Source organism: Lissotriton vulgaris, chromosome 1_1, assembly GCF_964263255.1.
Source record: "Lissotriton vulgaris chromosome 1_1, aLisVul1.2, whole genome shotgun sequence".
NCBI lineage: Eukaryota > Metazoa > Chordata > Amphibia > Caudata > Salamandridae > Lissotriton > Lissotriton vulgaris.
The window spans coordinates 1322918738-1322942492 of NC_141685.1; the positions used below are offsets into that span (position 1 = coordinate 1322918738).

At 49.6% G+C, this 23755-nt stretch overlaps 1 protein-coding gene across 1 annotated transcript in view; it reads right to left on the reverse strand.

The window, feature by feature from the left end:
- Positions 1-6854: 6854 nt before the first annotated feature.
- Positions 6855-23755, reverse strand: part of LOC147749085 (retinol dehydrogenase 7-like) — an 85260-nt gene continuing 68359 nt past the window's right edge. The window contains exon 4 of the mRNA XM_086965949.1: positions 6855-7429. Coding sequence (XP_086822075.1) covers positions 7224-7429 — 206 coding nt within the window. The 3' untranslated portion in view covers positions 6855-7223. The remainder of the gene's footprint in view (positions 7430-23755) is intronic.

A 23755-nucleotide genomic window follows, 5' to 3' on the forward strand; every position in this document is an offset into this window, starting at 1 on the left:
CTACATCAGTTGGAACATTACCTATGAATGAGTGTGGTATGTTTTATTATTTAGAACTTACTACACCGACCGCAGTAGAGATAAAGTATGTACTGGAGTGGTACCTCTATATGTTTCATTTGTAATGTTTGTCCTTTGTCTCTTTTATTCCGAAACCAGGTCACTAGTACTATGAAATTACACCTACCATTGTAAGTGTAGTATCTAAACAATTTTATGTCAGGACCAGAGGCAAGGATTATGGTTTACTTTCCCCACTTTATTTACAAGCAGCCATTTTAAACAACTGGTAAAAAACTAACATTCCCATGAACCAAAGGGAATGGAATAAGCTTTTGAACAATCGAGTATGTAGTCCGTGTACAGTGTCCGTGGGAATCCACCAATCACAGGGCTTCCAACACCACATAGTCCTCTTTAAGCCTCTACTCCCCCTCTTTCTTCGCTGCTTGCAGCCAGATAAGTGCCTTCTCTTTTTTCTCTCAGAGAATGTTTTTGTTTTAATTGGTTTTGAGACTGCTTTTGTACTATTATATCTCAAGGATATCTGGATTGTTAATGTCACTCTTATGACTGTGCATTGCCATTAAGATCTTGTTGTATTGCCGTCATTGTCATGTTACTTGTGCGGGATATTCGCTACTGCCGTTTTTCCCGCTGCACGCTGTTTTCCTTAAGCGGTGACAGGCATTCGGACGAATGCCCTAGCGGTTCTTCCCTTTCAACGCTGCATGTTTGTCTGAAATGTTTTCACTGTTGATTTTGTTCCTGACAGGTTTTGATTTACAAATATTCCCGCTACTCGGGCCGGTTTGTTTACGGCCGTGGGAGCGTCAACTCCCTAACGGCCGCTACTGGTGCTGGCTCGCGGTCCGCTCCTCCGGACGCTAGGGGGAGCCTATGTGCCCTAATCCCGCAGCGTGTGCTCTAACGGCATTTGGCGCATTCCACGCATTCCTCAGCCGATGAGCAGTGTCGTAGTGGAGCCTTGATCTGCCTCTCATGCCCGCTTGGGTCTGTACTCTGCCATTGACTGTGCATTGCCATTAAGATCTTGTTGTATTGCCTTCATTGTCGTGTTACTTGTGCAGGATATTCGCTACTGCCGTTTTTCCCGCTGCACGCTGTTTTCCTTAAGCGGTGACAGGCATTCGGACGAATGCCCTAGCGGTTCTTCCCTTTTACCGCTGCGTGTTTGTCGGAAATGTTTTCACTGTTGATTTTTTTCCTGACAGGTTTTGATTTACAAATATTCCCGCTACTCGGGCTGGTTTGTTTACGGCCGTGGGAGCGTCGACTCCCTAACGGTCCCTACTGGTGCTGGCTCGAGGTCCGCTCCTCCGGACGCTAGGGGGAGCCTATGTGCCCTGGTCCCGCAGCGCGCGCTCTAACGGCATTTGGCGCATTCCACGCATTCCTCAGCCGATGAGCAGTGTCGTAGTGGAGCCTTGATCTGCCTCTCACGCCCGCTTGGGTCTGTACTCTGCCATTAGGCAAGAATTTTTTTTTGTGCACGCCCCTTCTAACGCCCGTATTCCTCGGGTCTGTAGTCTGCCATTAGGCAGTTGTTATTGCAATCAAGGTGGTCAGTAATAGGCCGCTTTGTTTTACGCTCCTGTGGAGTCTGTTATGTTGGAATTTTAGAATTCCAGGGGCCCACTTCTGTTAGGCAGACTGCCCATTAATATTTTTCTTGCCCCTGGGCTGTTGGGTCCTGGGCTGTAGCCCTATTTAAATGCAGGCTCTGCTTCCCCAAAGTGTAGTCTGACACCCAGCCCCCCCTTAACTGACATACAGGTCTCCCGAATTGCCCACTTACCCTGAAGGTTTTTTTCTGCCTGGTGGCATGGATTCCTATCAGGAGACTTACCAGGATGACCGTGGGAGGAGGAGCCCCTTAACGCCCTACCTTGGGATGATTCCTTCTATAACGCAGTGGACAGTTACATCCACACTGCGGTCACAGAGACAATGGTGCCGTTAGAGTATCGCCTGGCACGTAAGATTGATAAGGCTTGTGAGCTATTAACCAAATCTGCGCAAGTTGCACCAATCCCTACACCAGGGAATGCCATGACTGATGCTCAGCCCCCACCTTCTAAATGGCCCCGAGACTCAGACGTCGACACTGATACATTCAGTTGCCTTAAGCAGGTATTCCTGGCCAGTTCTCAGGCGCCCACAACCCCTCCTGCGGCAACACCTGCTACCCACGGGGTGGATGATCAGGGCGGGCGGATGATCAAGGGGATGCTGACGATGTCGCTGGTCCCTCTCGCCCCTGGCGTCCTACTCGACTGACCCCAGACTCTGGTGACCATGGCCTATGTGCTGATATGTTGAACCCCGATGACATCCTACACCCTTGGCCATCGGACTTGGCCCTTTCAGAGAAGGTAGCCCTATATGTGGACAGCCTTTTTCGGCAGCTGTTGGAGCCAGGAGCTCATAACTGCCTCTGGGCGGAGTGCCCTCGCCCATCACAGGAGATGAAGGTGGCAGCCACCCCAGATATAGATCCCCGCATGGCTACTTTCTTACAGAAGTTTGTGAAGGATCCTAAAACGGATATAGACAGGTCTTCGTGGACTTGTCAGGACAAGCTGTTGGATGCTTTGTGCCCTGTCACAACAATTTTAGATATGGCTGAGGAGGTGAAATCCTCAGGTTTCCTTATTTCCCCTAATCACCTCTCCTCTTGGGCACAGAGGGTGGTGGTTTTCTCTGAAATGCCAACTGCCCCCTGTCTACTGAGCGGCGGAGGTCCCTCCTCATTAAGATAGACCCCAAACTTGGGGACCTTGCCGATTCGGAAGCTGGCCCGGTCGCCCAGAGCGGCTTGTTTGGGGAACCTTTCATTAAGGAGCTGGGGCGGTTTGGCAACACTTTTACGTCGTTAGACAAAGCCCAGTCTTCGATTAAGAGAGTGTTTCACCCTCGGGTTTTACACGGGGCTGGACGAAGTATGGGCCGCTCGTAGGGCCCCCCTTATAACAACAGAGGACAAGGCTCCAACCAAGGCCATTACCAAGATCAAGCGAGATTTAGGAACTTCTACCCAACAAAAAGTCGGCGCGGCAAAGGTCGAGGTAGCAGAGGCGGTGGAGCCTCCAACTCTTCCGGTGAGTGTTCTCCCTTCTTCCCGTCTAAGTGTGGGAGCACGTCTGGTGTGTTTTTTCCAGTCTTGGACTTCCATCATGGTGATGCCTGGGTGTTTCAGACTGTACAAGGGTTCCACATCGAGTTCCAGGGGGATCCGTTGCAGCCAGTCCGACCAAGGCCCTCTGTTTTTCATCAGCAGTCGCCACGTTGGTTGATTCTCGAAGTGAGCTCCCTCTTAGAAATAGGGGCTATCCCGGAAACTTCCCCTCATCCCAGAGGGTTCATCAGCAAATCTTCCTGGTGGACAAACCAGATGGGGGCAAATGGCCTGTAATCAATCTTCGGGAGTTCAACGAGTGGCTTGTATATCGCCACTTCAAGATGGAAGGGATCCATCTTCTCCAGGATATTCTTCGCCCAAACGACTGAATTGCCTGCCTCAACCTCAAAGAGGCCTACTTGGCAATTCACATTTTTCTGCCTCACAGGCATTTCCTTCAGATTTTTGGGAAGGACAAGACCTTCGATTTCACCACTCTCCCATTCGTCTGCCCCTTGGTGCTTCACCAAGCTCCTCCAGCCAGTCATGGAATGCCTTCGATCATCGGGAGTCCGCCTCATCATCTACCTCAATGATATTCTTCTGATGGCACAGTGCCCCAGAACTTTGGTGGCTTAGCTCCAATCAGCGGTGAACCTCCTGCAGGGTTTGGGTTTCGTGATCAACAAAACCAAGTCCACCTTGGTGCCTGCACAGAATGTCATTTTTTTGGGGTTGCCTGATTGACTTGGTAGCATCCTCCCTCAGCCTTCCCTCCATCAAGTTGATGAAAATTTGTCACGAGATTCGGAGGACTCTGACTCAGTCACAAACCTCCCTCCGACAGCTGGCTTGCATTGTCGGCCTGCTCTCAGCATCAATCCAAGCCATCTTCCCTGACCCCTTGCAAAACCAGGACCTCCAGTGCCTCAAGGCACTGAATCTTCGTAGTGGCCTTTCGCAAAAAGTTCCACTGTCCGAGGATGCCAGGGAAGAGCTTCAATGGTGGCTTGCCAACATGGAGGCTTGGAACGGGAGAGCGATCTTTGGATCCACGCTGAATATTGTTATCGAATCCGATGCCAGCAGACCCCGCTGGGGCACGAGGTGTAGAGAATTCACTGCGGGTGGTGTGTGGTCTCCTCAAGAACAACATCACATCAACTGTCTGGAGCTCTTAGCGGGCTCTTTTGTGAACCAGTGCTGGACCAGGGACTCGATACGATCCTGTGTCCTCCTCAAAATTGACAACGTATTGGTGGTCCGCTACATAAACCATCTTGGTGGCACAAGATCAAGGGCCCTCTCGGACCTAGCGGCGCACCTTTGGCAATACTGCCTGGCCCACCAGATCTCTGTCACAGTGGAGTATCTTCCCGGACAGGACAATCAGGTGGCAGACTTCCACTCTCGCCATCTTCACGATGCGAGCCTTTGGAAGCTTCACCCGGGGGTTTTCTTGGATCTCCAGAACGTCTGGGACCTCTTCTCAGTGTATCTGTTCGCCTCCCGCCTGGATCACCAGCTTCCTCGCTTCTTTAGCTGGAGACCGGATCCCTTGGCAGAGAAGACGGATGCGTTTCTCCAGGATTGGCAGAACGAAACAGGCTACGCTTTTCCCCCATTCGCCCTGATAACAAGAGTCTCAGCCTAAGTTCGCTGACAAGGGGTGACCTTGGTACTGGTCACCCCAATATGGAGGCCGCAAGTATGGTTTCCAGTTCTGCTGGAACTTTCTTGAGATTCTCCAATCCCACTCCCCTGTTTTCCAGCCCTCCTGCTCAATCCAGACAAGGATACTCACCCGCTTATTGTGCAGGGCTCCCTTGCCCAGATGGCATGGAGGATTACCGGGGATGTTGGGCCATCCCAGGCCTTTTGGGAGCAGCTGAGAAATTCATGTCCAAGGCCTGGGCCGACAGTACAACTAAGCGGTACCGATCCACTTGGAGAAGGTGGTACCGTTGGTGTTTTCGTCAGGGTTTCAATCCTGTGGCAACCGATGTGACTGCTGTTCTAAATTTTTGGGCTGGCCTGGCAAAAGAAGGTTTAGCTTATCGCTTGATCAATACCTTCCGTTCTGCGATCTAGGCAGGACAGTCCATGGTGGACGGCTCACCAGTTGGGGAGCATCCTCTGGTTTGTAGGTTGTTGCGAGGCATTCGCCTTTCCTTACCACTGGAAACAACTCTGTCCTTTGGGATGTAAATCAAGTCCTGAACTTGTTCCTGTCCTGGCAGCTGAATAGATTCCTTTCCCGCGAGGAGCTTTCGGCGAAGTTAGTCATGCTCCTGTGCCTAGTGAGCGAGTGTCGGACTTTCGGGCGCTGGACTTGTCTGGGAGATTTTTTTCCCCTTCTGGAGTTACTTTCACAATCCATAGGAGGACTAAAATGGGCATGAAAACTATTTCCTACCCTGCCTTCCCGGATTCTCCTAAGCTCTGCGTGTTATCTTGCCTTAAGGCGTTTGAAGAAATGTCGGAGGAATTCCGCCCTCCGGGTGAGCGGCAGCTGCTTATCGCCCTTAAGAGGCCTCACAAAGCTGTTTCCTCCCCAACAATAGCCCGCTGGGTCCGTTGGATGATGCAACAAGCGGGCATCGACCTTCGGGTTTTAGGCACCCATTCGGCTAGTGGGGCTTTGGCCTCTAAAGCATGTACCCTGGCAGCTCATCTGGAAGAAATTCTGAACGCTGCAAATTGGTCTTCAGACTCTACCTTCAAGTGGTTTTACTTCAAACCGGTGATTGATATGGCTCACTTGGTGGTGAGTAAGCTTTAAACAAGCATAATCCTCACCTCCAGTCCTGACATAGAATGAAAAATGTACTAGCTATCGTAATGGAAAGTTTAAATTCTTTTAAGTACTCGGAGGCGAGGATTATCCCACCCACCTATGTGTAACTACCCACCCCTATATCAGGGTAAGCAAAGTGTATTGTACTTGATTTTTTTCCAGTTGTGGTTTGTGTCGGAATGTGCCTTGTTATTCCCCCTACAGGGCTAAACCTTAGCCTCAGCAGTTCCCTTATTATTTTTACTTACTTCCCACAGGGGACTCAAACAAGCAGGATTCCTGAGGCATTCAGGCTGGCTGTTCAAGAGCATCGAAAGAGGGGGAGTAGGAGCTGACAGAGGACTATGTGGTGTCGGAAGCCCTGAAATAGGTTAATTTTAACTCAGTTCTATTCCAAAACTCCCTACTCATACACGTGGATATACTAACTGTTTTCGCACATGTCCCTTGGGCATTCAGGAACTGATTATACCTGGCCGTCTTTTCATCTGTCTAGCTTCACCTTCCCTAGCCTTCCGTCCACCAGCGCTGGGACGCCCTGGTGTTGGGGCAGCCAAGCGCTATACAAAAATATCTAACATAACTAATATCCACAGTGCTCCTCAGGCAAATCAAAAAGATCTCCAGCTAGCTGTTACGTCGTGGGGCCTGTTGGGCATCGCAGCGCCAGCCCAAAGAGGAGCAGGCCTGATGATGCAGCATGCCACCTTCAGGTGGGTGAAGCCACTTGCTTCCAAGAGCAGATGCTCCTACTGACCAGTGACATTCTAGACCATTAATATGTGACGTAGAATTTCTATATCGTAATGGTGTTCCCCATTGTTATTGTTGAAATCACTTAGTAGACTGTATACTGGACTGTCCAAAATAAATCTCCTTGTCCTCCTACGTTTCAGATGTATTTTTATGGCTGTATTTTTATTGTTTTTTAGCTCGTTTTTATTTGCATTTTCTTAATTACAAGATACTTTGCATAAACAGTGCTCATAATAGACATACATCTGCGACATCATGGCTTGTTGACAAGCCACTGAAGGTACAATGGAAACGAAGGAAGAGAGACAAAGGTGTGTTACAATATAGAAACAGGAAATTTCAGGTGAGCATGCATGTACCAGTTACTTTGAAAATTGAATTTTACAGGGCATGTATTCAAATCTATGATTTTCTTCTTGCAAACAAATGCAGACCTATTGCAGAAACATCAGAGGCTACAGTGACATACGTTGGTATCTTCATCGATTTTTCTTCACAAAACCAACATTGACCATGATTGGGCATGATTTAGTCCTTCTTTGGTAAGAAGGTAAGCAGTGGGTCAGCCCACGATGTTGGCATGTAGGACAATGGAATGTAGTACAACTTCGCATACCAGCCAGCAGAGTAACGGGTTCGCGGATGTACTGCCGTCAGGGCATGTTCCATACTGTCCGTGACCAGATGCAGCTTGGGTGTGGTCAACTGCGTCATTTCATGCATGTATTTACAGTCTGTGGAGATTAAAAAGAATATGTTAAACCACTACATAGACTAAACAAGAAGATGGCTAACTGTGATGAGCCAGTGTGCACCAAACGATTAAGAAATCTTTGGGTGGGGGGGGGGATAATGCTCAATGATGAGTGTTTTTCCCATAGATCTTTCAGAGATATAAGCAATATTGGAAACTTTTGACTTACCTGGCCAGATTTGATCATTTGTTATATGAGAATATATTTTCTAATATTTCTAATGTGAATTTGATTAACTGAAAAAAAAATGTTTTATTTACTGTGGCAAGGTTCTAGGAATATGGCTCTCAATCACTCTGAGGAAACAGAAAATTTTATGTGACCAGTGTGTCCCCCACTCGCACCCTATCCATGTACCTATGCCCCATGTATGTCCATGTTATCATGTAATTCCCATCCCGTGCCTGTAATAATAATGCCCCTGCATTTCCGTTCAACATTAGCATGTCAGTTATTAGGCCTTCCATGAATGAAACGTTAATTCCGCACTGAGGCCTATGTTGCCAATGCATTTACATGGTACACGTTTAAAAGTCGAGAAGCACACGTTTTCGTGGCCCAGTCGAGCCAGACCCTGAATTCAGGCTCTGAGCCTCTTTTTTGCTCTGAAAGCTGCAGGTTAGTTATGTATCCCTGACCTCTCCCTCACTTCCTGCTCAGCCGAGAGGTGCCCGGCCCGGCCTGGCCTGCCTGCCAAGACGGTATTTTGCCTACAGTTATCTGCTCAGCTCCGCAAAAACACATTCCAGTCTAGTGAAAGGGGTAAACATATTCCGCCTGCAGAGCATAGGGCCTAGCCTTTCTGTCTCCATGTGAGTGATTTACTGAACGCGTTGCCATGGAAAGCCCATGGCCCCCACGCAATGCATGAAGAAAGATATGCACACACTAGCATTTAGTGATGAACAGCTTTTGCTCGGGAGACCTTTACTTCAGACAATACATCCTCCAAACACAAGATATCAGATATGCCAAAGTTACAGGTCGTTCTGACATCCCAGACTCCTCTACTAGTGCTAAAGTCAGCTCCCCCCCAGCTCTCCCCAGTTACACGTCAATTTCACGTCATGACCAGTTTTGCGCGAACAAGTAAGGTAAAGGTTTCTGCTGACCCTGCAGACCTCCTCTATGCATCCACCCACCTATGACACATCTATGACTCATCAAGTGCACACCTACGTATACGCCTCCTTACACGCCTTCTTTCACGCCCATGTGTTCTTATCTCTCTCTTTCACTTGCTCCACCTGGAGAGTACCGCCTTCTCTATTCATTACAATTGTATGGCTTTACTATATATAATGTGTTATGTGAATAAAACGTTAGATGACGATCCTTCCTGAACCTTAGTGGTGATGGAACCCGATTCTCCAGTGACTCGAGTCATTGTAATAAAGCCCTTTTGACTCGGACACCACGGACTCTGCCTCTCATTGTATGAGCTATCCTTATTCTTTATTAATGTATAGAAACTATGTCCGGGTAATATTAAATTTACCACATAATTTGGCACCCGAATAGGGACTAGTCCCCTTCCCCACGCGCCGGTGATGTAGGCGCAGCCCCCTGACCCCTTCTATAGCCGTGACGGACTTCTAGTGTACACGTCAGCGGGATTTCCTGCCAACTCCCTCAGGCCCACGGAGGAGACGGAGACTGCGACCAGGCATCCACACGAGGCGGTGAGGATTGCGGACCATCCCGACCAGTGCCCAAGCCGAGAGAGCAAGGTCCGAGGTATCCCGAGGCCCACCTGTTCCGAGGCGCATGCGCAGCAAGAAGCCGTAGCAGTCCAGTCCAGTATCGAGTTTCCCGAGGCCTTCAGTTTTGCTTCCCGGTGAGTACCGTTGTTGGGAACGCATATAGACGGGTTAATTTATTGTGAGCCCGGTCAAGACGGGTCTGGGTACACAGATCCGGTACAGACGTGTCCATTTAGGTGGATGCGGTAAAGACGTGTCTTTTTATGAGACCAGTATGACTGTACTGTTCTAGCAGTGCATACAGTAAACGAGGTTATTTTAGGATTGTGTTTTTCTATGTACTAGTTGGTATCTGTTTCAAATGTTTTAATGTCGTGGTATGAATGATTGTTCTTAGTCTATTATTGTACTTACTGTGTTTTCGTTCAAGCTAGGTCAAACATGCCGCTGTTTTCGAAATTACGTCAGATAGGGACCAGGAAAGGGATACTCGAAGAGGCAGTTCCCGTCCCGCCTAGGGACACTCCTGGACATTTTATGTACCAGAAACATGGGCTAGATGCCATACTGTTTTTAGATTTATGGGTAGATTACACGAAGGATCTGGAAGAGAAATATAGATGGCCTGTCTCAGGGACATGGGATGCTGATTGCATCATGAGAGTAGAAGAAGCACTGTGGAAAAAGAAAGCTAGACAATCCCAGAAAGATGCCATAGAGTTGTGGCATAAAGAAGCGCATAGAAGAACAGAGAAAGAAATTCACAAAGCAGAGAGAAGTAGGGAAGCATCAGAAAAAGCCAAAGAAAAAGAACTAAAAGAAGAAGGTGAACGGGTTAAGGCAGAACAAATTGATAGACAAAGAAATGCCCTTATTAAAGGCATGTATCCCCTCCTCGCTGAGGGCCTACCTAAAGTAACCCCGGAAGTACCCATTAACTTGCCACCACCACTGATCCCGACAAAAGTCCATGGTCATAAACAGACAGCCGCGGACATTTTTCTTTCCTCCTATTTAGACGACGCTGCTCCGGAGTATGTAAATGAAGATTTTACTCCTCCCAACCCTACCAATCCTCCTGTCACCATCCCTACAAATCCTTTTCACCAACCACCAGTAGTACAAGATCAACCCGCATTACCAGCGGCAACGCTGGCAGTGAAAGCCGACTCAAGCCTAGGCGACTCAAGTCAAGGGGCATCGGGAGGGGGGCCCACTAGAGACATACCACACACACCGCACACCCCACCACCACTATCACGAACATTACGAGAATTAGCACTACAACACACGCCAAAACCAATGACACCAGCATCTCTTAGACAGTCCCTTACCGATTGTATATATGATCCAGTACCAGGTGAGGGCGCAATGCTCATATACTCAATACGTTTAAGACGCGTTGCAGACTATTTGATTACTTTACCAGACATGAAGGAACATTTAGACAGAATATACCATTTCATTAGAACGGGGGAGGGACCAGAAAGTATACATGAGGCCATGGCAAATAGAAAAGTGGAGCTTCAACGCATGCTCTTACAGTTTTTGATTAATTGTTTGATTAGGGAACGAGACCAGCCAGATAAAGAAGTAACTAAAGGTATGAAGACTTGGAGTGACAATATAACTATTGGTAAAGATGATACACAGAACAGAATAGAAAGCATGTACAGGAAAATTCGTAAAGAAATTCTTGATATACACAAGAAAGAACAGGCCGAGAAGCAAGCCGAGAAAGAAGACGACGAAGTCTCAGATGAGGATGATATAGAATCAGAGGAAATAAATAAAATGAATTACGTAGGTAGGGCAAGACCGTTTGATAGACCCATAGGCCTAGATTACCATAAACGTTCCCTCTCTCCAATACCAGAAAAATATTCCCTTGAACACCTATTCCAAGCTACTGAACATGCACTGAAAAAACGAGTAGGGAGTAGTGAACTTAGTACTCTGCATGAACAGGAACTAGCCCGGTCAGCAGTTCAATGGGCTTGTAATTCTAACATATATAAGGATGACATAGTAGCGCAAACATTTTTGAATCTCCCTCCGGAAGAACAGCGTTTAGCTGGTATTTACATGATTCAACATCTCATCACATTTTTCGAGAGTCAGCATTCTGATCCAGGTCCCTTGTTAAAATTATTGGACAATTTACTCCTAGCAAGATGGAGAGGCCTAGGTACCGAATTAATTAATGTTATTCTAGATCAACGACATAAGTACTTGACTTTTCTGACCCCGCACTTGGTTCCTGCCCCACATCGAGAAAGGAAGACCTTCTATATAGATAGACAGAATCCCCTACGAGAGGTTCATCCCATTAGAACTGCAGGGGGTGAGCTTCAACGAGTATACGTTTACACACCCTTGAAGAAAATGGAATTATTGGAAATGAAAAAATGACTGCCCTGTCACGATAAAGACCCAGGGGGGTTCCACCGCGAATTAAAAGACATGCTCCGCATGGGAGAGTATACATACGCTGATACCATTAAATTATTGAAAGTACTGTTACCAGCAGGCATTTACGAAAAACTCAAAGAAAAAGATTGGGAGGTGGGAGAGAAAAAGATCAGCTGGACAGAATTAGAAGACGAGGATAAACTCCGAGGCCCGGGTGTTGGTCTTGGGGACAAAGCTAAGGAACTACCCGAACTACTGATACAGGTTTTGCCGAGATTATTGACTACTAAAAAGGAAGATTGGGATGCTATTTCAGCCTGCAAACAGAAACAAGATGAAGACACTAGTGATTTTTATTCTAGATTCGAAAAATGTTTTACTATTAACAGTGGCCTGAAGCCAAGTAGTGAATCGTACCCACATCTTTTTGTGAGCAAATTAGTAGAGAATTCCTTACCCCAGATCAAAAATAGAGTACTGAAGGTCGAGAGTACCTGGCAAGCAAATAGCCCTTCCCAAATGTTACAAATGTTACAGTACCACCAGAACCGAATTAGAGAAGAACAGGAACACGAAAAGAGACGCATGAAAGATACGAAAATGAAAGTACTAGTTGCTCAATCAGTTCCAGCTGATGGCCAGAAAAAGGGCACGGCACCTGTCAAAGGGAACTGTAACTACTGTAAACAGCCAGGTCACTATATAAATGAATGTGCTGTCCTGAAACACAATATAGCTACAGGCAAGACGAAAGAAAGACCGCGTCCTCCTAGACAGGATAATGTTCCGCAGAACACGCAAACGCCACAGAATACGCAACAGACAGTAGCTGTACCCCAACCCATTGCTGCCACACAACATGTCACACAACAAATGTACCAGTATGCACAGTCAGACTACCCAGATTATCAACAGTATTCATGAAACAGCCTAGAGAGGGAGGTTGGCTTGCCCCTTATTGAGGTTCCTGTAGATCAAGAGGGTCCCTATGTACATAGTCATGTATTGGGGAAAGACAGAAAATTTCTGATTGACACAGGGGCGAGCAGAACTACCATCAGTCATGACGAGGTTCCAGGGGCACCCCTCTCAGGCTCACAGAATATTTCCCTGGGATTTTCAGGAAAGCCTATTGTTAACGAAGTGTCAAAGCCAGTTTCCCTAGAAGTTGGTCCATTGTCCCGTACTACAGACTTGTTGCTTACGAAATCATGTCCAGAAAACTTGCTTGGTATAAAGACATTGAAAGAACTAGGAGCAGTGATTTGTTGTTCTCCGGAAGGAGTGAGATTGTTTTTACGTGATTTTAAAGGACATTATGTATTGAGAGATTTTGACCCCAGACTCCAGAATGTACCACAGCATTTATGGGCGCGAGGTCCGACTGATGTAGGTTACATGCACATTACACCATACCGTGTCACACTCAAGCAAGGAGTTGTACTGCCACGAATCCGACAATACAAGTTGCCACCTGATGCTGTAGTTGCATTACTGAAAATTGTTGACGAACTCATTGCACAGGGAGTGGTTGTAGAAACTAACTCCAATGTATGTAATTCTCCTATCATTCCGATTCTTAAACGAACTGACCCAAATGCATCTCCGGTCTACAGACTAGTGATTGACCTCCGAGAACTGAACAAATGCATAATACCACAGTACCCAGTGGTCCCAGACATTTCTTCACTATTGACTGCAATTGATTCTGAAGCGACGTTCTTTACTGTAATTGATCTCAAGAACGCCTTCTTTAGTGTCCCGATCCATCCGGAGAGCCAATACCTCTTCGGATTCTGTTTAAATGGCCGAAGCTTCAAATTTACGAGGGCTCCTCAAGGGTTCACAGAAAGTCCTAGTATTTACAGTCAAGCATTGAAAAGACAACTAGACAGTATTCACATGCCTACTGACACTGCACTGCTCCAATATGTTGATGATCTTTTGATCACAGCACGAACAGAACGAGACTGTGAACGTGCATCACTGACGGTCTTATACTTCCTGGCAGAGAAGGGGCACAAAGTGTCCCCTTCAAAGCTACAATTCTGTGCACAGCAAGTGGTGTACCTTGGACACTTGCTGTCCAAGAGGGGTAGACAGTTGACACCTGACCGCATTCAGTTAATTGCACATCTTCCACAGCCCAAGACACAAAAGGAAGTACGGGCCTTCATCGGCCTCACTTCTTACTGCCGACAATGGATTCCTCAGTACGCATATCTAGCCAAACCACTCATACAGTTGACAACACAGGAGGCAGCGACTTTGACTGCCCTCCCTTGGACTCAGGAACATACCCTTGCATTTGATGAATTGAAGAAAGCCCTATGTCAAGCACCAGTTTTAGCGACACCATGTTACAGCAAACCTTTTACACTTTTTGTCACTGAACGCGATGGCACAGCATTATCTGTCCTTACACAGGATCAAGCAGGAAAACACAAGCCTTGTGCTTACTTTTCTAGTACATTGGATCCAGTGGCCCAGGCTCTGCCTGCGTGCCTAAAATCAGTTGCAGCAACAGCTCTAGCAATCAGACAAAGCGATTCCATAGTGTTAGGACATCCCCTGACAGTACAGGTTCCACACTCAGTGGAAGTTCTCTTGAACAGGACACAGACACAGCACCTGACTATAGCAAGACTGACAGGATATGAACTGACATTGTTCCAGCCACACATAGAGATCAGACGATGCAACACGTTAAACCCTGCTACACTTTTGCCCTCAAGCACAGCAGACCCTGCACCACATGACTGTGTGGAAGTAATTAACACAGTGACGAAGCCGAGACAAGACTTGACAGACATTGCATTACCCGACCCAGACCTGACACTTTATGTGGATGGTTCATGCATGAGAACAAGCACAGGAGAGCTAGTGGCCGCATATGCAGTGACCACTGATACTGAAGTCATAGAGACACATCGTATAGACATTCACCAGAATGGGGTCGCACACTGCTAATACACCAGCGGGATCGCCCCTAAGGACTATGGTAATTGTAGTACCGTTCTCTGAGATGTATCTTCTTTCGAATTCTCGCGTATCTTCAAATCTTCGCCATCCCTGTACACGTGTTTCGGGGTATTTACCCCTCATCAGCTTGGATTAGGCTATCTTCTTATCTTCTGGGGTTGCTGTGTGCTGCCAAATATTACCAGGTATAGTACCACACAAAGGCGTGCAGGTGCGGGGTCCCGAGCTCGTCAGCCCAAACTCCAAGGAGCATAAACATTCACCAGAATGGGGTCGCACACTGCTAATACACCAGCGGGATCGCCCCTAAGGACTATGGCAATTGTAGTACCGTTCTCTGCGATGTATCTTCTTTCGAATTCTCGCGTATCTTCAAATCTTCGCCATCCCTGTACACGTGTTTCGGGGTATTTACCCCTCATCAGCAGGGATTAGGCTATCTTCTTATCTTCTGGGGTTGCTGTGTGCTGCCAAATATTACCAGGTATAGTACCACACAAAGGCGCGCAGGTGCGGGCTCCCGAGCTCGTCAGCCCAAACTCCAAGGAGCATAAACATTCACCATAATGGGGTCGCACACTGCTAATACACCAGCGGGATCGCCCCTAAGGACTATGGTAATTGTAGTACCGTTCTCTGCGATGTATCTTCTTTCGAATTCTCACGTATCTTCAAATCTTCGCCATCCCTGTACACGTGTTTCGGGGTATTTACCCCTCATCAGCAGGGATTAGGCTATCTTCTTATCTTCTGGGGTTGCTGTGTGCTGCCAAATATTACCAGGTATAGTACCACACAAAGGCGCGCAGGTGCGGGGTCCCGAGCTCGTCAGCCCAAACTCCAAGGAGCATAAATATTCACCAGAATGGGGTCGCACACTGCTAATACACCAGCGGGATCGCCCCTAAGGACTATGGTAATTGTAGTACCGTTCTCTGCGATGTATCTTCTTTCGAATTCTCGCGTATCTTCAAATCTTCGCCATCCCTGTACACGTGTTTCGGGGTATTTACCCCTCATCAGCAGGGATTAGGCTATCTTCTTATCTTCTGGGGTTGCTGTGTGCTGCCAAATATTACCAGGTATAGTACCACACAAAGGCACCTGCTGACGAGGGTTGAAAACCCGAAACACGTGTCCAGGGATGGCGAAGACAGCGAAGATAGCAAGATCGAAAGATGATGCATCGCGAACACTCTACTACAATGACCAGAGTCCTTAGGGGCAACTTCCGCCGGTGTGTGAGTAGTGTGCGACCCCACCCCCTTTTTGTAACTTTAAGCTCCCTTGAGCAGCGGGCTGACGAGCCTGGGATCCCGCACCTACGCGCCGGAGTGGTACTATACCTGGCAGATATTGGCAGCCATCGGCGACCCCAGAACACTGCTTATCCCTGCTGACGAGGGTTGAAAACCCGAAACACGTGTCCAGGGATGGCGAAGACAGCGAAGATAGCAAGATCGAAAGATGATGCATCGCGAACACTCTACTACAATGACCAGAGTCCTTAGGGGCAACTTCCGCCGGTGTGTGAGTAGTGTGCGACCCCACCCCCTTTTTGTAACTTTAAGCTCCCTTGAGCAGCGGGCTGACGAGCCTGGGATCCCGCACCTACGCGCCGGAGTGGTACTATACCTGGCAGATATTGGCAGCCATCGGCGACCCCAGAACACTGCCTATCCCTGCTGACGAGGGTTGAAAACCCGAAACACGTGTCCAGGGATGGCGAAGACAGCGAAGATAGCAAGATCGAAAGATGATGCATCGCGAACACTCTACTACAATGACCAGAGTCCTTAGGGGCAACTTCCGCCGGTGTGTGAGTAGTGTGCGACCCCACCCCCTTTTTGTAACTTTAAGCTCCCTTGAGCAGCGGGCTGACGAGCCTGGGATCCCGCACCTACGCGCCGGAGTGGTACTATACCTGGCAGATATTGGCAGCCATCGGCGACCCCAGAACACTGCCTATCCCTGCTGACGAGGGTTGAAAACCCGAAACACGTGTCCAGGGATGGCGAAGACAGCGAAGATAGCAAGATTGAAAGATGATGCATCGCGAACACTCTACTACAATGACCAGAGTCCTTAGGGGCAACTTCCGCCGGTGTGTGAGTAGTGTGCGACCCCACCCCCTTTTTGTAACTTTAAGCTCCCTTGAGCAGCGGGCTGACGAGCCTGGGATCCCGCACCTACGCGCCGGAGTGGTACTATACCTGGCAGATATTGGCAGCCATCGGCGACCCCAGAACACTGCCTATCCCTGCTGACGAGGGTTGAAAACCCGAAACACGTGTCCAGGGATGGCGAAGACAGCGAAGATAGCAAGATCGAAAGATGATGCATCGCGAACACTCTACTACAATGACCAGAGTCCTTAGGGGCAACTTCCGCCGGTGTGTGAGTAGTGTGCGACCCCACCCCCTTTTTGTAACTTTAAGCTCCCTTGAGCAGCGGGCTGCCGAGCCTGGGAACCCGCACCTACGCGCCGGAGTGGTACTATACCTGGCAGATATTGGCAGCCATCGGCGACCCCAGAACACTGCCTATCCCTGCTGACGAGGGTTGAAAACCCGAAACACGTGTCCAGGGATGGCGAAGACAGCGAAGATAGCAAGATCGAAAGATGATGCATCGCGAACACTCTACTACAATGACCAGAGTCCTTAGGGGCAACTTCCGCCGGTGTGTGAGTAGTGTGCGACCCCACCCCCTTTTTGTAACTTTAAGCTCCCTTGAGCAGCGGGCTGACGAGCCTGGGATCCCGCACCTACGCGCCGGAGTGGTACTATACCTGGCAGATATTGGCAGCCATCGGCGACCCCAGAACACTGCTTATCCCTGCTGACAAGGGTTGAAAACCCGAAACACGTGTCCAGGGATGGCGAAGACAGCGAAGATAGCAAGATCGAAAGATGATGCATCGCGAACACTCTACTACAATGACCAGAGTCCTTAGGGGCAACTTCCGCCGGTGTGTGAGTAGTGTGCGACCCCACCCCCTTTTTGTAACTTTAAGCTCCCTTGAGCAGCGGGCTGACGAGCCTGGGATCCCGCACCTACGCGCCGGAGTGGTACTATACCTGGCAGATATTGGCAGCCATCGGCGACCCCAGAACACTGCCTATCCCTGCTGACGAGGGTTGAAAACCCGAAACACGTGTCCAGGGATGGCGAAGACAGCGAAGATAGCAAGATCGAAAGATGATGCATCGCGAACACTCTACTACAATGACCAGAGTCCTTAGGGGCAACTTCCGCCGGTGTGTGAGTAGTGTGCGACCCCACCCCCATTTTGTAACTTTAAGCTCCCTTGAGCAGCGGGCTGACGAGCCTGGGATCCCGCACCTACGCGCCGGAGTGGTACTATACCTGGCAGATATTGGCAGCCATCGGCGACCCCAGAACACTGCCTATCCCTGCTGACGAGGGTTGAAAACCCGAAACACGTGTCCAGGGATGGCGAAGACAGCGAAGATAGCAAGATCGAAAGATGATGCATCGCGAACACTCTACTACAATGACCAGAGTCCTTAGGGGCAACTTCCGCCGGTGTGTGAGTAGTGTGCGACCCCACCCCCTTTTTGTAACTTTAAGCTCCCTTGAGCAGCGGGCTGACGAGCCTGGGATCCCGCACCTACGCGCCGGAGTGGTACTATACCTGGCAGATATTGGCAGCCATCGGCGACCCCAGAACACTGCCTATCCCTGCTGACGAGGGTTGAAAACCCGAAACACGTGTCCAGGGATGGCGAAGACAGCGAAGATAGCAAGATCGAAAGATGATGCATCGCGAACACTCTACTACAATGACCAGAGTCCTTAGGGGCAACTTCCGCCGGTGTGTGAGTAGTGTGCGACCCCACCCCCTTTTTGTAACTTTAAGCTCCCTTGAGCAGCGGGCTGCCGAGCCTGGGAACCCGCACCTACGCGCCGGAGTGGTACTATACCTGGCAGATATTGGCAGCCATCGGCGACCCCAGAACACTGCCTATCCCTGCTGACGAGGGTTGAAAACCCGAAACACGTGTCCAGGGATGGCGAAGACAGCGAAGATAGCAAGATCGAAAGATGATGCATCGCGAACACTCTACTACAATGACCAGAGTCCTTAGGGGCAACTTCCGCCGGTGTGTGAGTAGTGTGCGACCCCACCCCCTTTTTGTAACTTTAAGCTCCCTTGAGCAGCGGGCTGACGAGCCTGGGATCCCGCACCTACGCGCCGGAGTGGTACTATACCTGGCAGATATTGGGAGCCATCGGCGACCCCAGAACACTGCCTATCCCTGCTGACGAGGGTTGAAAACCCGAAACACGTGTCCAGGGATGACGAAGACAGCGAAGATAGCAAGATCGAAAGATGATGCATCACGAACACTCTACTACAATGACCAGAGTCCTTAGGGGCAACTTCCGCCGGTGTGTGAGTAGTGTGCCACCCCACCCCCTTTTTGTAACTTTAAGCTCCCTTGAGCAGCGGGCTGACGAGCCTGGGATCCCGCACCTACGCGCCGGAGTGGTACTATACCTGGCAGATATTGGCAGCCATCGGCGACCCCAGAACACTGCCTATCCCTGCTGACGAGGGTTGAAAACCCGAAACACGTGTCCAGGGATGGCGAAGACAGCGAAGATAGCAAGATCGAAAGATGATGCATCGCGAACACTCTACTACAATGACCAGAGTCCTTAGGGGCAACTTCCGCCGGTGTGTGAGTAGTGTGCGACCCCACCCCCTTTTTGTAACTTTAAGCTCCCTTGAGCAGCGGGCTGACGAGCCTGGGATCCCGCACCTACGCGCCGGAGTGGTACTATACCTGGCAGATATTGGCAGCCATCGGCGACCCCAGAACACTGCCTATCCCTGCTGACGAGGGTTGAAAACCCGAAACACGTGTCCAGGGATGGAGAAGACAGCGAAGATAGCAAGATCGAAAGATGATGCATCGCGAACACTCTACTACAATGACCAGAGTCCTTAGGGGCAACTTCCGCCGGTGTGTGAGTAGTGTGCGACCCCACCCCCTTTTTGTAACTTTAAGCTCCCTTGAGCAGCGGGCTGACGAGCCTGGGATCCCGCACCTACGCGTCGGAGTGGTACTATACCTGGCAGATATTGGCAGCCATCGGCGACCCCAGAACACTGCCTATCCCTGCTGACGAGGGTTGAAAACCCGAAACACGTGTCCAGGGATGGCGAAGACAGCGAAGATAGCAAGATCGAAAGATGATGCATCGCGAACACTCTACTACAATGACCAGAGTCCTTAGGGGCAACTTCCGCCGGTGTGTGAGTAGTGTGCGACCCCACCCCCTTTTTGTAACTTTAAGCTCCCTTGAGCAGCGGGCTGACGAGCCTGGGATCCCGCACCTACGCGCCGGAGTGGTACTATACCTGGCAGATATTGGCAGCCATCGGCGACCCCAGAACACTGCCTATCCCTGCTGACGAGGGTTGAAAACCCGAAACACGTGTCCAGGGATGGCGAAGACAGCGAAGATAGCAAGATCGAAAGATGATGCATCGCGAACACTCTACTACAATGACCAGAGTCCTTAGGGGCAACTTCCGCCGGTGTGTGAGTAGTTTGCGACCCCACCCCCTTTTTGTAACTTTAAGCTCTCTTGAGCAGCGGGCTGACGAGCCTGGGATCCCGCACCTACGCGCCGGAGTGGTACTATACCTGGCAGATATTGGCAGCCATCGGCGACCCCAGAACACTGCCTATCCCTGCTGACGAGGGTTGAAAACCCGAAACACGTGTCCAGGGATGGCGAAGACAGCGAAGATAGCAAGATCGAAAGATGATGCATCGCGAACACTCTACTACAATGACCAGAGTCCTTAGGGGCAACTTCCGCCGGTGTGTGAGTAGTGTGCGACCCCACCCCCTTTTTGTAACTTTAAGCTCCCTTGAGCAGCGGGCTGACGAGCCTGGGATCCTGCACCTACGCGCCGGAGTGGTACTATACCTGGCAGATATTGGCAGCCATCGGCGACCCCAGAACACTGCCTATCCCTGCTGACGAGGGTTGAAAACCCGAAACACGTGTCCAGGGATGGCGAAGACAGCGAAGATAGCAAGATCGAAAGATGATGCATCACGAACACTCTACTACAATGACCAGAGTCCTTAGGGGCAACTTCCGCCGGTGTGTGAGTAGTGTGCGACCCCACCCCCTTTTTGTAACTTTAAGCTCCCTTGAGCAGCGGGCTGACGAGCCTGGGATCCCGCACATACGCGCCGGAGTGGTACTATACCTGGCAGATATTGGCAGCCATCGGCGACCCCAGAACACTGCCTATCCCTGCTGACGAGGGTTGAAAACCCGAAACACGTGTCCAGGGATGGCGAAGACAGCGAAGATAGCAAGATCGAAAGATGATGCATCGCGAACACTCTACTACAATGACCAGAGTCCTTAGGGGCAACTTCCGCCGGTGTGTGAGTAGTTTGCGACCCCACCCCCTTTTTGTAACTTTAAGCTCTCTTGAGCAGCGGGCTGACGAGCCTGGGATCCCGCACCTACGCGCCGGAGTGGTACTATACCTGGCAGATATTGGCAGCCATCGGCGACCCCAGAACACTGCCTATCCCTGCTGACGAGGGTTGAAAACCCGAAACACGTGTCCAGGGATGGCGAAGACAGCGAAGATAGCAAGATCGAAAGATGATGCATCGCGAACACTCTACTACAATGACCAGAGTCCTTAGGGGCAACTTCCGCCGGTGTGTGAGTAGTGTGCGACCCCACCCCCTTTTTGTAACTTTAAGCTCCCTTGAGCAGCGGGCTGACGAGCCTGGGATCCTGCACCTACGCGCCGGAGTGGTACTATACCTGGCAGATATTGGCAGCCATCGGCGACCCCAGAACACTGCCTATCCCTGCTGACGAGGGTTGAAAACCCGAAACACGTGTCCAGGGATGGCGAAGACAGCGAAGATAGCAAGATCGAAAGATGATGCATCACGAACACTCTACTACAATGACCAGAGTCCTTAGGGGCAACTTCCGCCGGTGTGTGAGTAGTGTGCGACCCCACCCCCTTTTTGTAACTTTAAGCTCCCTTGAGCAGCGGGCTGACGAGCCTGGGATCCCGCACATACGCGCCGGAGTGGTACTATACCTGGCAGATATTGGCAGCCATCGGCGACCCCAGAACACTGCCTATCCCTGCTGACGAGGGTTGAAAACCCGAAACACGTGTCCAGGGATGGCGAAGACAGCGAAGATAGCAAGATCGAAAGATGATGCATCGCGAACACTCTACTACAATGACCAGAGTCCTTAGGGGCAACTTCCGCCGGTGTGTGAGTAGTGTGCGACCCCACCCCCTTTTTGTAACATCGTATTGACACCCTGCAGCCCAAGCAGCAGAGCTCATCGCTCTGACCCAAGCCTGTATACGAGCCAAGAACTTGAAAGTAAACATATACACAGATTCACAGTATGCATTCGGAGTCGTACACGACTTTGGAGTCCTCTGGCAGGAGAGAGGTTTTCTGACCTCTCATGGGGCCAAGATTCAGCATGGTCCCCTCATTCGAGCCCTGTTAGATGCAATATACTTACCTACAGCCATAGCCATCATGAAATGCAAAGCACATACTAAAGTCACGGACACCATTTCCCAGGGTAACGACCTGGCAGACCGAACAGCTAAACTTACAGCTCAGACTCAACCAGGCATTCCAACTGACACGACAAAGACAGAAGCATTATCACTGACAAATTGTATGACAGTCAAGGATCCCTCACAAGATGTACTTGACATACAGACACATGCCACTCCAGACGAAATCAAGAAGTGGATTGAACAAGGAGGGGTCCCGACAGATCAGGGATGGATGACAAAGGGCAAAGCCACGTGGTTCCTCCCTGACTCCATGGTTCAAGCTATCATTAATACAGCACATAGTCCAGCCCACTTAGGAGAAAAGGCTATGTTAGACAGTTTACAGAACATCTGGTTCAACAACCATTTACGTGCAGCAGCAAAACAGAAAGTGCGTACCTGCATGATCTGTTGTCAGTTCAATCCAGGCAAAGGCATTCCCGTGGAACAAGGTGGATTTCATCCTCCTGATCACCCTTTTGAAGTCCTCCAGATGGATTATATTCAGATGGACAGATGTCGAGGATTCAAGTATGTCCTCGTAGTTGTATGTGCCCTATCCAGATGGACAGAAGCGTACCCAGTCCCAGATTACACTGCCGTGACCACTGCCAAGCAGTTGGTCCGAGAATTCTTTCCGCGATACGGCTTGCCCCGTGTCGTATACTCAGATAATGGGCAGCCATTCTCTTCTGAACTGATGAAACAAGTATCTCTTCTGTTAGGGTACCAGTGGAAATTCCATTGCGTACGACACCCAGAGGCAGCAGGCCTCGTAGAGAGACACAATCAGACACTCAAAACCAAGTTAGCGAAGGTCTGTGCAGAAAAAGGCGTGGATTGGATGGTAGCCTTGCCGGTTGCCCTCTTTTACATACGTATGGTAGCTCATTCCAGAACCGGACTATCGCCGTACGAGGTGGTTTTTGGTAGACCGCCGAATATGTGGGGTACGCCTATGCCGAGAAAAATTACTGATGTCGACAGTACTATGCTGACAGATTACCTGGCTTCCTTGATGTCTGCACTCCTTTCTTGTCGTTCACAGGTTGCAGCTGCCTTCCCCGACAACACCCAGGTGAAGACTCATGCAATTGTTCCGGGAGACCTGGTGTTTGTCCGCAACTTCGACCGCTCAAGCCCTCTGGAGCCCCGCTGGCGCGCGCCCAAATTGGTCTTGTTGACGACGAGGACTGCCGTCAAGGTCGAGGGACGAAAAGGATGGCTCCATGCCCATCACGTGAAACGTTTCCATGGACTTGGTTCAGTAAAGGACTCTGAGAACTGTCCCGAAAACATTGACTCTAAACTCCCTTTGCTAGAAAAGACTTCGCAACAAGAAATATAGACAAAAACTACGGTCTAGTAAGTCAGACAGCGTTTAATTGTTTAAGTCCCCCTCGGGTGAAGCGGTTAGACAGGTTCCTGACATGTATAAGATCGTAGACCCAAATAGCCAGAGAGATAGGCAGAAAAAGATGAAAGAAAAGTACTGCAAAAGTTTACGCAGTAGATGCATAGTAACTCTGATCATTATGTTTTTTCTAAGTATATCGATTATATGTATAAGCTTGAGGCTACATGTTTTCTTTC